General features: G+C 43.6%; 1 protein-coding gene across 5 annotated transcripts; it reads right to left on the reverse strand.

The window, feature by feature from the left end:
• Positions 1 to 4,260: 4,260 nt before the first annotated feature.
• TCEANC (transcription elongation factor A N-terminal and central domain containing) lies at positions 4,261 to 13,494 on the reverse strand. 5 transcript variants are annotated; one of them, XM_075914693.2, is made up of 4 exons: positions 12,947 to 13,105; positions 9,008 to 9,123; positions 8,773 to 8,844; positions 4,261 to 5,342 (listed from the first exon to the last, which is right to left on the reverse strand). In XM_075914693.2, exons 3-4 carry the CDS (start codon positions 8,813 to 8,815, stop codon positions 4,324 to 4,326), a joined length of 1,062 nt encoding a protein of 353 aa, XP_075770808.2. In that variant the 5' UTR covers positions 8,816 to 8,844; positions 9,008 to 9,123; positions 12,947 to 13,105; the 3' UTR covers positions 4,261 to 4,323. The 5 variants fall into 5 exon arrangements, 4 of the variants coding, with proteins under 4 accessions (XP_075770808.2, XP_075770825.2, XP_075770844.2 ...); XM_075914710.2 differs by lacking the exon at positions 8,773 to 8,844; XM_075914729.2 differs by lacking the exons at positions 8,773 to 8,844; positions 9,008 to 9,123; positions 12,947 to 13,105 and adding an exon at positions 8,733 to 8,752.
• Between the last annotated feature and the right edge of the window lie 205 nt (positions 13,495 to 13,699).

Raw genomic sequence — 13,699 nt, forward strand, 5'->3', positions numbered from 1 at the left:
AAAACATGATGCTAGGCCAAAGTTTCCTCCAACATTTTCGTACAGTAACCTTCTTTACGTCTTTCCAAGCCAATGCAGCTGCAAACACAGCGTCCTTAAGGTTGAAATCAGATTGAAATTCAAAAACACTGCAGTCTGAGTTTACCAACTTTTGGACAAAAGTCCCCCTGTAGAAACACTTAAAGTTCTGTATCACACCTTGATCCATCGGTTGGATCAAAGACGTCACGTTTGGTGGCAAATATGTAGCGAAGATATTTCCACTTACAAGCTCTGAAGCGAGCGGATGTGCTCAACAGTTATTGAGCAAAAGAACAGCTTTACTATCCTCCGGTAGACCCTCCTTTCTAAAATTCTCCTTAACTGCTAGCACAAAATGATTAAAAAACCAGTCCTTAAAGATTTCTGACGTCATCCAAGCATTCCCCTGTGCCTCATAAATCACTGGCAAACTCGTAAGAGTTTTAAATGCCCTTGGTTTTTTGTACTTCCCTATGACAAGAAGCTTAAGTTTATGCGTGCCAGATGCATTTGCGCATACCAGAACTGTAATGCGGTCTTTGTTCATTTTGAAGCCATGAGCAGCCTTTTCACCACCGCCAACTAGAGTAGAGTTTGGCAAACAACGCCATAAGAGCCCAGTTTCATCAGCATTGTACATTTGACAAGGTGACAACCTGTGTTCCTCCACCAACTGCTCAAAAATAGCACTATACTCCTCAGCGGCTACATGATTGGCAGACTTTTGCTCACCACTGATATCTAATTTACGGATCCCAAGCCGATCCTTAAAATTACGCAACCAACCTTCTGAAAACACACGATTCGCTAATATTCATTTGACTGTGAAACTGTTTTGCTTTTTCTATGAGCACTGGTCCAGTAATGGGCTTACTTTCAGAACGCTTTGCACTAAACCACTTAAACAAAGCTACATCCAACTGTGCCATCTTAGGCATTTTCAGAGTTTGCCGTAGCTCAGTACGTTTAGTAGGTGCTTCTCTTTCAGCAACAAATGCTCGCAATTTATCCTTCTGTTTCTTTATGTCATAGATTGTCGAAGATCCAACGTTAAATTTACTCATGATAACGTTCCAATTTATGCCTCTTTCTAGCATCTTTATAATTTCTGGTTCAGTGTCAGGGTTATATGCTTCCTTTTTAAAGTTTTCTTACCACTACTACTAGCACCTTCATTCACTTTTGACTCTATCACTATGTACACTCTGATGGGCAAAAATATTCAAAAGTCAAAACAGCACTCTCCAGTGGGTCACAATGCTAATGGCAGACTGACTCAATGCCTTCCGGTTCACTGGGTTCAACTGCTGCCTCTGGTTTTTTGCGCAAGCTCACTCACTTGATCTTTTGATCCTGGACTATCGGTCTACTGGTAAAAGCAGCAGGGACAGGGAGGGGAGATGATCTCTTGTGAGTTTCAGCAGCAGCCTGTCACCTGCAGATCTACCTGTCGTCCTCCCTCCCCCGCAGTAGAGAGGAAAGTTACATTAACTGCGTGTCGGCTGTGAATCCAGCCGGAGTAACTGTAACTGACCGGAACGTCCTGAATGCGGCTGCTTTGGCACACCCTCGCCCCCTCCTCCTTCCCCCTCTCACACCGACCCCTACCTTCCCCTGGCCCCCCCCTCCCGGCAGTAGAGAGGAAAATTACATTAACTGCATGTCGGCTGTGGATCCAGCCGGAGTGACTGTAACTGACCAGAACGTCCTGAATGCGGCTGCTTTGGCACACTCTCGCCCCCTCCTACTTCCCCTCCCACCGACCCCTACCTTCCCCTGGCCCCCCCCTCCCGGCAGTAGAGAGGAAAATTACATTAACTGCATGTCGGCTGTGGATCCAGCCGGAGTGACTGTAACTGACCAGAACATCCTGAATGCGGCTGCTTTGGCACACCCTCGCCCCCTCCTCCTCCGCCTCTCCCACCGACCCCTGCCCCTCCCCTCCTGGCAGTAGAGAGGAAAGTTACAATAACTGCGTGTCGGCTGTGGATCCAGCCGCAGTTAATCAATTACTCTAACAACTTGAAGCAGCTGCCAGAGCACTTCCAGGTTGCAGTTGATGCCAGACCATCAGGCGTACCGGACCACTGGATGCCGGACCACCGGAGTTTTACTGTAGGAATGTATGGCATTAAATTATTCATTTGGAGAACAAATGAGTGTCTCATCTCCTTCCTACCATGTTCTACTGAGTGCTCCTCCAGCTCACATCAACCAGAAAAAAATGCTTTCTTGATCTGCTACATGCATTAGCAGATCTAGAAAAGTTATTCTTCTTCTTTATTTGGCACTGGTGATTATTGCATCCAATTCCGCCCCCTCATCCCTACACACAGAAAGGACATGGATGCATTAGAGATGGTCCAGCAGAGGGCAATCAAAATGATTAGGGGGCTGGAGCACATGACTTGCAAAGAGATGTTGAGGGATTTGGGCTTAAGTCTGCAGAAGAGAAGTATGAGGGGGGATTTGACAGCAGCCTTCAACTTCCTGAAGGGAAGCTCCAAAGAGGCTGGAGAAAGGCTGTTCGCAGTAGTGATGGATGGCAGAACAAGGAACAATGGTCTCAAGTTGCGGTGGGAGAGGTCCAGGTTGGATATTAGGAAAAACTATTTCAGTAGGAGGGTGATGAAGCACTGGAATAGATTACCTAGGGAGGTGGTGGAATCTTCATCCCTAGAGGTTTTTACGTCTCAGCTTGACAAAGCCCTGGCTGGGATGATTTAGTTGGGATTGGTCCTGCTTTGGGCAGGAGGCTGGACTCGATCTCCTGAGGTCTCTTCCAGCCCTTGGATTCTATAATCATTCAAGTTATTGGAAATGTTGACTACCAAAGAATTCTAAACTCTAGCCAATTTCATTCCCAGATCACTCCTATCTACTCAGCTAACCAGGACTAGCAGGATCATTTTCTATGTTAAACAAACAAAAATGAGAACACTAATGCTTTTTAATCAATACCCAATAGTATCTGGAAGAGAATTAACATGGTGTTATATAAATGCAGAGAGAGAAAATATAATAAATAAAAAGTAAATTACACAGAAGAAAAATAAATGGATCCTAATCCTAACTCGTGCTGTTATCATGCATGATATAAATCTGAAATATGAACTTAGAAACAGGACAGATGCTCCAGTATTGCACAACCATAGAGCACATTATTTCACCAGTTCCAGGAGTAAAAACAAGAAGGTTATTTTCCCTCATGTATTTATTACCTGAATGATAAAAAAATGTAACATTTTGTTAACAGAACATCTTTTTCTAAAGATAATGCTAATGTATAGCAGGAGGATAATGTATATCAGATAAAATAATGTATACATTGTTTTAATACGTATTTTAGAAAGGAAACATTTTGGATCCTGGCAAAATAGTTTCTTGAAACCTAGCCTTTAGATTCACTCATGCTTCTTATTTTGGAATATAGGCACAACCTCCAGGAAGTGTGAATGTTAAAGTGATAATTTACAGGAGTAATTTCATAGACTTATTTTAAGCGGAGATTTTTTCTGTTTGATAAAACAGTAGCAATTAAAACCTCAATTTAGGAAAACATGCCTATTGAGGAAAACATTTAAGAATGTGCTTAAGTCTCATTAACATCATCACTTAATTTTTTAATGATGATTTAATTATATGCGTAAAGAATTTCCTGAATCAGGCCATTGGAGAATAATTCTGCAAATGCTTACTACCAGATGTATTGTACACCACCTTAAGATGCAAGTTTAGACCTCATTCATACTCATATTTGAACTGGGACCTCTTTTTTAAAAAGGCATTTTTTGCTAAGCTATTAAACAGTTTATATCCAAGACCATTTTTTCCTTAATTTGCTGCCAGTCTGTCCTGTTTTATATTTTGCAGCATAACATTCTACGTGTTATATGGTTAAATTTGTTAGAGACATAATCCAACTCTTATTTGCTAGTGAATTTCTCATTTAATTAATTGGCAAGTCTGTGTTAGGCATTCTTCAGTGATCATTCTGGAAAAAAAATATTATAGTATTCTAACTAATCTGCCTAAACTTTACTAATGAACTGATTTGCATAAATTCTGAGCATCCACAAATCTCACACTGAAAACAATATGATTTTATAATCCGAAAAGAAAATTTTAAAGCCAAGTGATTTCAAAACAACCTCCAAAATGTTATAATTTTCTTTTAGCTACAACTTATTTGCAGTTAGCACTGATTTTAAAATAAGTACAAAAATAATTCAAACACACTTTTCTTTTCATATCCATTTTATGTGTCTCACTTTTAAGTGATATTTATTAAAGGATTAATAATCACAAACATATCCATCTGCTGTGGTACCACTGCTCTCCACACTCATTACAAATAACGTAAGTCATCATTGGTTCATCTGGATTTGCATTTTGCACCCAACTAGGAAGAAAGAGAGTTCCCCTGGCAATCATAGTGATCGTGCAATCAAATTTTTCACAGCGCCTACATTTTATTTTGGTTGTCTGTGTGCCATCAATAGCTTGGGGAAGCTGATGTTCCTGAACAGATGATTCTGTGTACAAAGCCCTGAGTTGTTTCAATTCATCACTGGCCATTTCCATCACAGTCATCTCAGCAAAAGTCTTTGGACTCATAGTACCTGAAAACAGGTTATGTTTTAAGTGAGAATTTTTAGGATTCTTCAAGTTAGAGACTTTGCTTCTGATGCAATTTTTGTACTTTTTGTCATTTGTAAGATGCAGAGCAAAAATATGGTGTTCAATTTCTTTGGATAATTCTTGACACTTATCTGTTTCCTCTTTGCTTTTGGCAGAATCAGTCAAAGCTTTATAAATAAGATCTGTGCATTTAAACCTCATGGCCTTCCTATGTTCTTGCTGTGGACTTGTTTCACTGTCAACAGGTTTAGAGTCCTCATCGGTGTGCTGTTTTTTTAAAAGCCCCAGTTGATGCACACTGCTTTGTGGCTTAATATACGCTGCATCTTTTGGAAGGTTTTCTTCAGAAAACTCTATCTGTTCTTGCGGAACCAAACTGAAATATTCATTGTGGTCTTTCACACTCTCAGAAACTGATGAAAAATAGTTATTTTTGTAAAGTGTCTTCCACTTTGATAATAAATATTTTGCTTTCTTTTTCAATTTTATTGCAGGAGAGTTCTTGAGGACTCTGTACACAGTTTTTGCAACATCTGTCTCTTGAAGATACTCTATAGTCATATCAACAGCTTCAAGTTCTGTAAGGTGATTTCCAATATCTTGGAAATTGTTTTCAGAAAGTAGTTTCTCAATATAATGTGTTCTGTTCATAAGTATTTTCTTATCAGACATGTTTAAACCTGAAAAAGTAACAGTAACATAATCACTATGATTATACCATACATTTTTATTAATTTTCTCTACACTTGCATACACTTTGTTATACTATTTATTTTATTCTTAGATGTGCAAAAAATCCTACTAACACCACAGATGTTACAAATAACATAAGTCATCATGTAGAGGTTGAACCTCCTAATCTGGGACTTTCTGGTCCAGCAACATCCATGGTGAAGCAGGATCACAGGTATTGCTGGACCAGAGAGCCCTGGTGCCTCAGCAGTGCAAGCTGGATGAGAGTCCAGTGGTGGGGAGCGCCACCATCAGACAGTTGAGCCCCATCCCCAAGGAGCCCCAGCTGGGGGCAACAGCAGTGGGGCAGCTACAGAGTTTGGGCCCCAGGAAGCCCTGGCCAGAAGGCAGCAGTGGGCTGGAGCCAAGCCTGAGTCCTGTAGTAGCAGGGCTAAAGCCAGCCGGAAGGAGGGGCAGTGTGCTGGGAGGCTGGTGGCAGGGAACCTCCCCTGATCTGGCAAATTCCCTCATTTGGGTTGGGTCAGGTCCTGAGGGTGCTGGAACAGGGCAGTCCAGATTGTACATTATAGAAGTGGACACTAAAATAAGCTGGATAGCCAGCCAGTTGCAGCTTAGTCAAAGTTCTGAGAGATATGATGAGCTCTGCACTGTGTCTTAAATATTTATTACTCTGATTCTATTAGTCAACTGGGGGAAAAGTCCAAAGCTAAGTGCTCACTACTGAGAATGCCCTGTCACAAGTCTTCTGATGTTTAAAATTTAAAGACTGTTAGAAAGAGGGCTCCTGCTAAGCAAAACTGTTAAAATGACACAGAGAAAACTTTTTCTTACACAGCCAGGATACAAACAGATTAGGACTACATATGTCAACATCAACAACTTGAATTCCACTAAGAAGCAAATAGGAAGGCAATGAAGACTTCAGAGAATTAGTGTATTATCATCAAGTTTATATGTTTGCATGGTGCCTAGCACAATGGGTCTGGAACCTCTTAGTGCTACAGCAATACAAATAATATGAGTAGGCTGTCAGATACATATGTATTAATTCCCAGATAGACTTCAAGGACAGACCTATGTAGAGAACATTTCAGTAATTCAATCTAGCAGTCAGAATAGCAGGAATACTGGTGACAAAACCCATATCTAGGATAAACTGTTGCAATGTGCTTCCAGATGCACATGAAAAGTGTCCCCCTACAGCTTTTCCCCTTCATTTCCCCCCTCCCCCAATGACCACTGATTTTGCATGACTCATTTGAGACCTCTTGCACCTGTTTTTTATAAATGATGAGTACTCAGTTTCAACTGACCTCAACTGGAGCATATATAGACAAACAAGTGGAATGATAACAACCAAAAGTCAACGAGCATCTTAGAAAATGTTGATCTGTGGCTTTTTTCAAAATCAATCTTTGTTAACCCAGCCAGCCCTCTTAGCATGAGTCTTCCATTAATATTTTCAAATTTGGATTAATAAATTCTCAAATGTTTGGGTGCCTTAGTATCTACTATAAAATCTTTTAACTGTCTTTAACAATTTTTATTGCAAAATAAAAGATATGACTCTGATTCTAATTAAGTGATTTGTTATAATAAATTATAGGCTTCCTAGTCCGAACTACCTAGTCCGTGCCGCGTGTAGCCGCACAGCACGGAGTCCGCACTAGCGGACATTTAAAAATGGTGGCGCCCGGCTTTATGCAAATGAAGCCTGGGAAATTCAAATCCCGGGCTTCATTTGCAACTCCGGTTGCCTACATTACCACCCTAGTTCGAACTAGGGTGGTAGTGTAGACATACCCTCAGAGAGAGGCAGAAAAGGGTGGGGAGCACAAGCTTGTGCTAGGGGGGAACTATCTTAAAAGCTGGTTCCTTCTAGCTTTGTCTCCGTGGGGGAGGCAGAGAGCAGCGGGGAAACGGCACAAGTGGGGATTGAAACGTCCCGTCCGTGCTGGTGCGACTGCTGTTCCCTCTCCCTTTGAAGTGTATAAGAACTGCCTGTGGCTCTTCTACATTTCAAAGGAAGAGACACAGAGGAGAACTCGCACCAGCAGGGATTGCTTTGGTCCCCACTGGCACGGAATCTCGCTGCCTCTTCCCCTTTGAAATGCACGGGAACCACCTGTGAGTGGCGGCGCTGCGGGAACCTACCCGGCAGCACCCCAGCTGCTCTGTCCCAGGCGTCCAGATTCAGCCGCTGTTGAAACTGATCAGTGGCTGATTCCAGGAAGCCTGGGGCAGAGCAGCTCTGCCTCGGGCTTCCTGTAGTCAGCCGCTGGTCAGTTTCAACAGCGGCTGAATCTGGACGCCAGTTCCGACTTCCATACAAATTCAACTTAAGAACAAACCTACAGTCCCTGTCTTGTATGTAACCCGGGGACTGCCTGTAGTTCTTTCTGAATCCTGTCAAAGTCCTGGTCTTCACAACATCCTCTGGCACAAGCTCTGGAACATCCTTGGGAGTTCCACTGGTTGACTGTGCACTGTGTGAAGAAAAATTTCCTTTTGTTTGTTTTAAACCTGCTACCTATTAATTTCATTTGATGACTCCTAGTTTTTATGTTATGGGAATAAGTAAATAACTTTTCCTTATTCATTTTTCCACACCAGTCATGATTTTATAGACTTCTATCATACTCCCCCTTACTCTCCTTTTCTCTAAGATGAAAAGTCCAAGTCTTGTTAATCTCTCTTCATATGGGACCCATTGGAAATTCATTCATCTGAAGAAGAGGGTTGTATCCACAAAAGCTGATGATATCATCTACATGTTTTGTTAAGTCTTTAAGGTACTGCTAGACTATTAATTGTTTTTTAATTTTTTCCAGTTACAGACTAACTCAACTATCCCTCTGAATCAACTGAACTGTATACACAACAACATCCTCAGTCTCATTGTTCAGTTTATAAATACAATGAAAAGGTATATTTTACAGTCTATTACAATAAAAAGGTATATTTAATTCTGAAAAACTCTAAAGGAATGGAAAAAATATTAATTTCCAAAAGCATTCTGTGTCTTTAATGACAAATATAGACCTAATCCAGCAAGTACTAGAATGCATAGCTAAATGTGACGGATGAGCAACCAGATGTATAAACCCTTCACTGACTTGATAAAGCTTCCTGTCTTCCAAAAGATCAAGTAGCTGGTGTTGAAAGAGGAAGTAACTCTGCTGGCTGTTAAAGTTAGTCATGAGACATAGGGTAGAATTAGTTAGTTTCATGTGCTCATCCAGTATTACTGAACTTTGGGATCAGACACTGGTTTGGCTAATACCATCACCTCCAACTGTGAACTTTTTCAGCCCTTTTACGATGTTTACAAATGTGTGTTCACTATTTCCTAACACATCTAAATTCTATATTCATACCTTTTATATGCAAATATGAAGTGTTTAAGTTACACTTAACTGAGTCTTAACTTTTGAGTTTTCTGAATCTCCCTGGCATGCATTAATTTTTTCAGGACTTCTCCCTAAATGACTAAAAATCACACAAGATTTAAACAACAGATAAAGCCTGAGTAAGAATCAATATACCACAGCAAAAAATTAAACGTAATATGGACATGTGAAATAAAATACTGAACTAAATAAGCATTTCTTATAATCTTAGAAAATGTTTAACTAAGACACAGGCTACTTACATTTAAAGCAAAATAGATGTGTTTACAGGAAATCTTTCCTCAGAAGTTGATGAATGCCTTCAATGAATAGTAAAACATCCAAACTGAACAGTTTGCACAGAATCTATGCAGTAAAGCTAGATAAGAAAAATCACAACAGTTAAAGCAGTTATAAAAATACGTGCACAATGCTGTCAGTAGAGCCTGTCATGGCCACAAAAGAATTAATGCCTCTACTGATATGAGATATTCATTACTAACTAGCTGTAATAAAATAACATTTCCAGTAATTTTCCTGATGAAGTTAGATAGAAAGATGTTCCCACAGGGAAAGCAATTCTCAGTGGATATGTCTATGCTGACATGCAAGCCCAATGTTAGTAAGATTCGAGTCAGCTGACCAGATTATGGAACCCTGGTCTTGAGCATCTACATTATATTTTACCTGTAGGGAAAACGAATCTGACCAGTACTCCAAACCAGAGATGTTAAATTTCAATTAGTCAATAAGGGTGGCGCTCGCTATCCTGCTGCGCCTCTCCTTTTGAAATGTACAAGAGCCACTCACAGTTGGTTCCCGTGCATTTCAAAGGGGGAGAGGCAGCGAGAATCCGTGCCAGTGGGGACCAAAGCAATCCCTGCTGGTGTGAGTTCTCCTCTGTGTCTCTTCCTTTGAAATGCTAGTGCGGACTCCGTGCTGTGCGGCTACACGCGGCACGGACTAGGTAGTTCAGACTGGGAAGCCTAGTCCGAACTACCTAGTCCGTGCCGTGTGTAGCCATGCGGCACGGAGTCCGCACTAGGGAACATTTAAAAATGGCGGCGCCCGGCTTTATGCAAATGAAGCCCGGGAAATTCAAATCTCGGGCTTCATTTGCAACTCCGGTTGCCTACATTACTACCCTAGTTCGAACTAGGGTGGTAGTGTAGACATACCCTCAGAGAGAGGCAGGAAAGGCAGGAGTAAGCAACTAGTCGAGTTCCTACTCAGTTACTCAAGGTAGTCAACTAGTTGCTTATATCCCTAGTCCAAACTAGGGCTCTGGCAGCAACACAGCAATGCAGAGACCTAAGTCAAAGTAATTATATCCTAGAATCCCTAATACTGCCCACTCCGTTGAAGGGAGTGTGGTGCACTGTGCGAAAACTTTTCAGATCTCCCTGTAAACATAAAGCAGCTCACTTTGTAAAAGGCTTGTTCAGTTCACTCTTCATTGCAAACCCAGGAAGCACTCTGATAGTGTGCTTCCAGATCGGTGATCAGAACAGCATGGGTTAACAGTGACCTAAACTCCTTCCATTTGCCAATAGGGCAGGTGGGGCTTTCATTTGCAATAGCATGGACTGCAAACTGATGGTATAAAGAGAACTAAGGTAGTTGTCCCCTGGAATTGTGGGATACTTCCTGATGACTCCCTGGACCTGAGTCAAGCAGGGCTGCAGTTACACTGCAAAACAATAAGGCATGGAACTTGGGTCCTGGCTTCACTCAAGCTCAGACTTTCTTCATCTAACTATGCATTAGTGCAATTGCAGTGGAGATGCAAGAGGCATTAGCCTTGAGCTCAGGCTCAAGCATGGTCTTACTTTGCATGGTAGATGTACAATAAGGCCAGTGGAAGGTTTTAAGTTGCTCTGTCATCATCAACAATTTATCTTGTCTCTTAATCAAGTTATTAAGATATATTCCAGAAAAGAACCCCTAAAAAGAAAACAGTCACTCTGTATAAATGACAGAGGGTAATGAAGTGTATATCACTCTCTTGCACACACAGAGGAAAGGCATGGTTAGCAATTTTGATTGTTAATGTTTATACCAATAGATCTGGTTTGCCAATTAAATTAAGGGAAGTATATGTTATTAAGGACCAACTGTTTCCAGTTTAACAAGCTGTACACTGTTTTGGTAAATTTTAAAATGTTCATCACTCAAAATGTATACAGTGTATGTATTTAAGTTATATTCACAAGTAAACAGTAATATCCTATCACCTTAGGCATTTATGACTAAATATTTTTTAAAAGACCATATGCTTTCCCCAAATCAGAAAATCAGTGGGAGATATCAAAATAATAACCCCAAAATGTTTCACCATGCCCACAATACCTGCTTTATTGTATCCCTTCCACTTAAAAAACAAACAAACAAAAACGAGGGGAGGCCCATAGCATGTTTGGTGAAAGTCAACAAAACTGGGTGTTTCAGACCAACAAGATGGAATGAGTTCTCTCACTTTGGTTGTCAAAAGTCATCTGTAGATCATGGTGATTTGCAAGCACAAAGATTGGGAAGAGAAAGCCCAGGGCTATTTTATAGATAATGACAGAAGATAGGATAAAGAAAGTCCTATCCTCACATCATAAAGATAGCCGGTAAAGAAACAATATACTCCCTCAGATCCCTATGGAAACAGTGATTATGCTAGCCTCCAAAGATCAATGTCTAAACAAGATCCCCACTCAAAAGACATGCACACTCACCTTGGATCATAGGAGATAATGAGTGTTCTATGACAAGGTACATTTCTAAATGCCCTGTTTTCTATTCCAGCACACACAAAAGATCAATGGTGATGGAGACAATTAAATCTGGAGACATTCCAGAGGAACTGTGCATTTTTTAAATATAAAAACTTCAAAATGGGTGTGCTGTCATTAAAAATCAGTAAGAGTTCACAGCACTTTTTTAAAAAGTAGGGGTTTACTATAATATTTTGAACAAATTCTCCTCCCAGCCATTAGCATTCAGAGTTATGAATGTCTTCTGCTCTCTGTCCCGGAGTTGGAAGCATTTCAGCAATGTATTATTTAGTATGTATTTAGTTTAGGAAGGGCTTTTGGATTCTTCAGGATTAAAAGTAATATACGTATCAATACATAAATGTTTACTCTAATTTTTTAGTCAGCATTTTATTACAATAAAAGGTAATGTGAAAAGAACATGAGTGGCATTAGCACAATTACTGTGCTTTTAACCAGGTTGGGACTCCAGAGTTCAAATTTTGGGGCTGATGAAAGAAAGTTATGTCAAATTTTTTGCCGGGCTCACACGCTAACTGGGACCTGTTAAATGATGTGCTAAGCGATGCAAGTCACACTGCCTCCTAGTCCTGCTAGGCAGGTGCACTGCTACGTGGTAGTGGGGCTGCCGGTCTTCAGGTTGTGCTGCTGGGTGGCCCCCGCTGCTTCCCAATCTTGCTGGCCAGTTTCGCTGCTGGGCTCCAGCTTTGCTGCCTCCTGGCCTCCCTATTCCCCACAGAATTGTCACTGGGTGGCAACCCTACTGCTGGGCTCCTGGTTTTGCTGCCGCAGGGCAGCCCTGCTACTGGGCTCTAGCCTCACTGCAGGGTTCTCTGGCCCGGCAACATCCCTGGCCTGGTGGAGCCTGGTGACCACCAGGGATGTTGCCGGACCAGAGAGTCCCAGTTAAGAGACGTTCAACCTTAGCGGTGAAGTGTAACCACGTGCATGGGTAACCCACCAGCCTGGGCTCATCAGTGACACGCAGGAGCCTGGCGTGCGCGAAGCGGCTCAGACGCTGGCTCCCGGCACGCACCCACCCGGCTGCCTCCTCCCCCCTCCCTCCCTCCCTTCCCCTTCTATTTATTTCGAGTTTTCACACCCCCTGCTCATAACCCCGCTGAAGAAGGGGGCCGTGCACGTTGTGCTACCGGGCCATTTGCTGTTGTTTTCTGAAACTGTCCCTGAGGGCTCCCGCCATGCTCGGGGGGGGGGGGCGACACGGGGACGTGGCGGGGTTTCACCCCCCAGGCGTCCGGCCACTAACGCACTCGCAGCGGGGCGCCCGGGAGCCACAGCGCAGGCGCGGGCCAAGGTGCTGCGGCGTGTTCCGCCCCCTTGCGCGCGGTGCCCTTCTCCCCGCGGGCCGCCGACGTACGTCAGCCCCATACTACTCCTGGGGGGGGGAGGGTCTCCCTAGGGCCGGGCGGCGACCGTTACCTCCGCTCTAGGGCAAGAGCATCCGGGCTCCCCCCGCGCTGAGCCGGCCGCCGCCATCTTGCCGCTGTCGTGTAGGGCCCCGGCCGGCACTGCGCATGCTCAGTGCGCTCCGCGGGAGGCGGGGCTGAGGCAGCCCCCGGGGTTTCCGAGCTGCCGCCCTCAGGGGCTGCTCTGACTCGCGGGGACTAGAGCGCCGCTCTGTGGCGCAGCAACGTCCCAGCCGCAGCGAAGGGGGACGGTGGCCCAGAGGGAGCGCGAGCGCCCCGCTGCGAGCTCATCCCTGGCCAGCTGGGCACAGCACGTGGCAAGAGCCTCCCCCCCCCCGCGCGCAGCGCAGCCTCGGCAGGGCAGCTGCCACATGGACCCAAAACCACCCTCGCCCCTGCCCCGAGGGCGGGAGACTGGCGCGGCGCGCAGCCTGTCAGCCGTGGCGAGACAGGCAGGGAGGGGTCTGCCCTGCGAGCCTGCCCCTTGATCTACCGAAAAGAACAAACCACGGGCGGCGTTGTCAGCATCACCTTGGTCCTGGGAACGTGTGTGTGGACCCGTGTTTCTAGATCACATCTACACTGCAACTCAGACTGTTTCCAGCACACTTGTCCCCTGGCTCAAGTACACTATTCATGTCATGATGGAGTCTGCTGAGCTTCCTAAACGCAACTGAAGTCTTGGCATGAGGTTGTTCCTGGACCGGGGTGACTTCTAAGTGGCTTCTTAGCATATTTATAACTGTGCTATGTTGCAGAAAGAGGC

The sequence above is a fragment of the Pelodiscus sinensis genome, chromosome 1, assembly GCF_052426305.1.
Source record: "Pelodiscus sinensis isolate ZL-2025 chromosome 1, ASM5242630v1, whole genome shotgun sequence".
Lineage (NCBI taxonomy): Eukaryota > Metazoa > Chordata > Testudines > Trionychidae > Pelodiscus > Pelodiscus sinensis.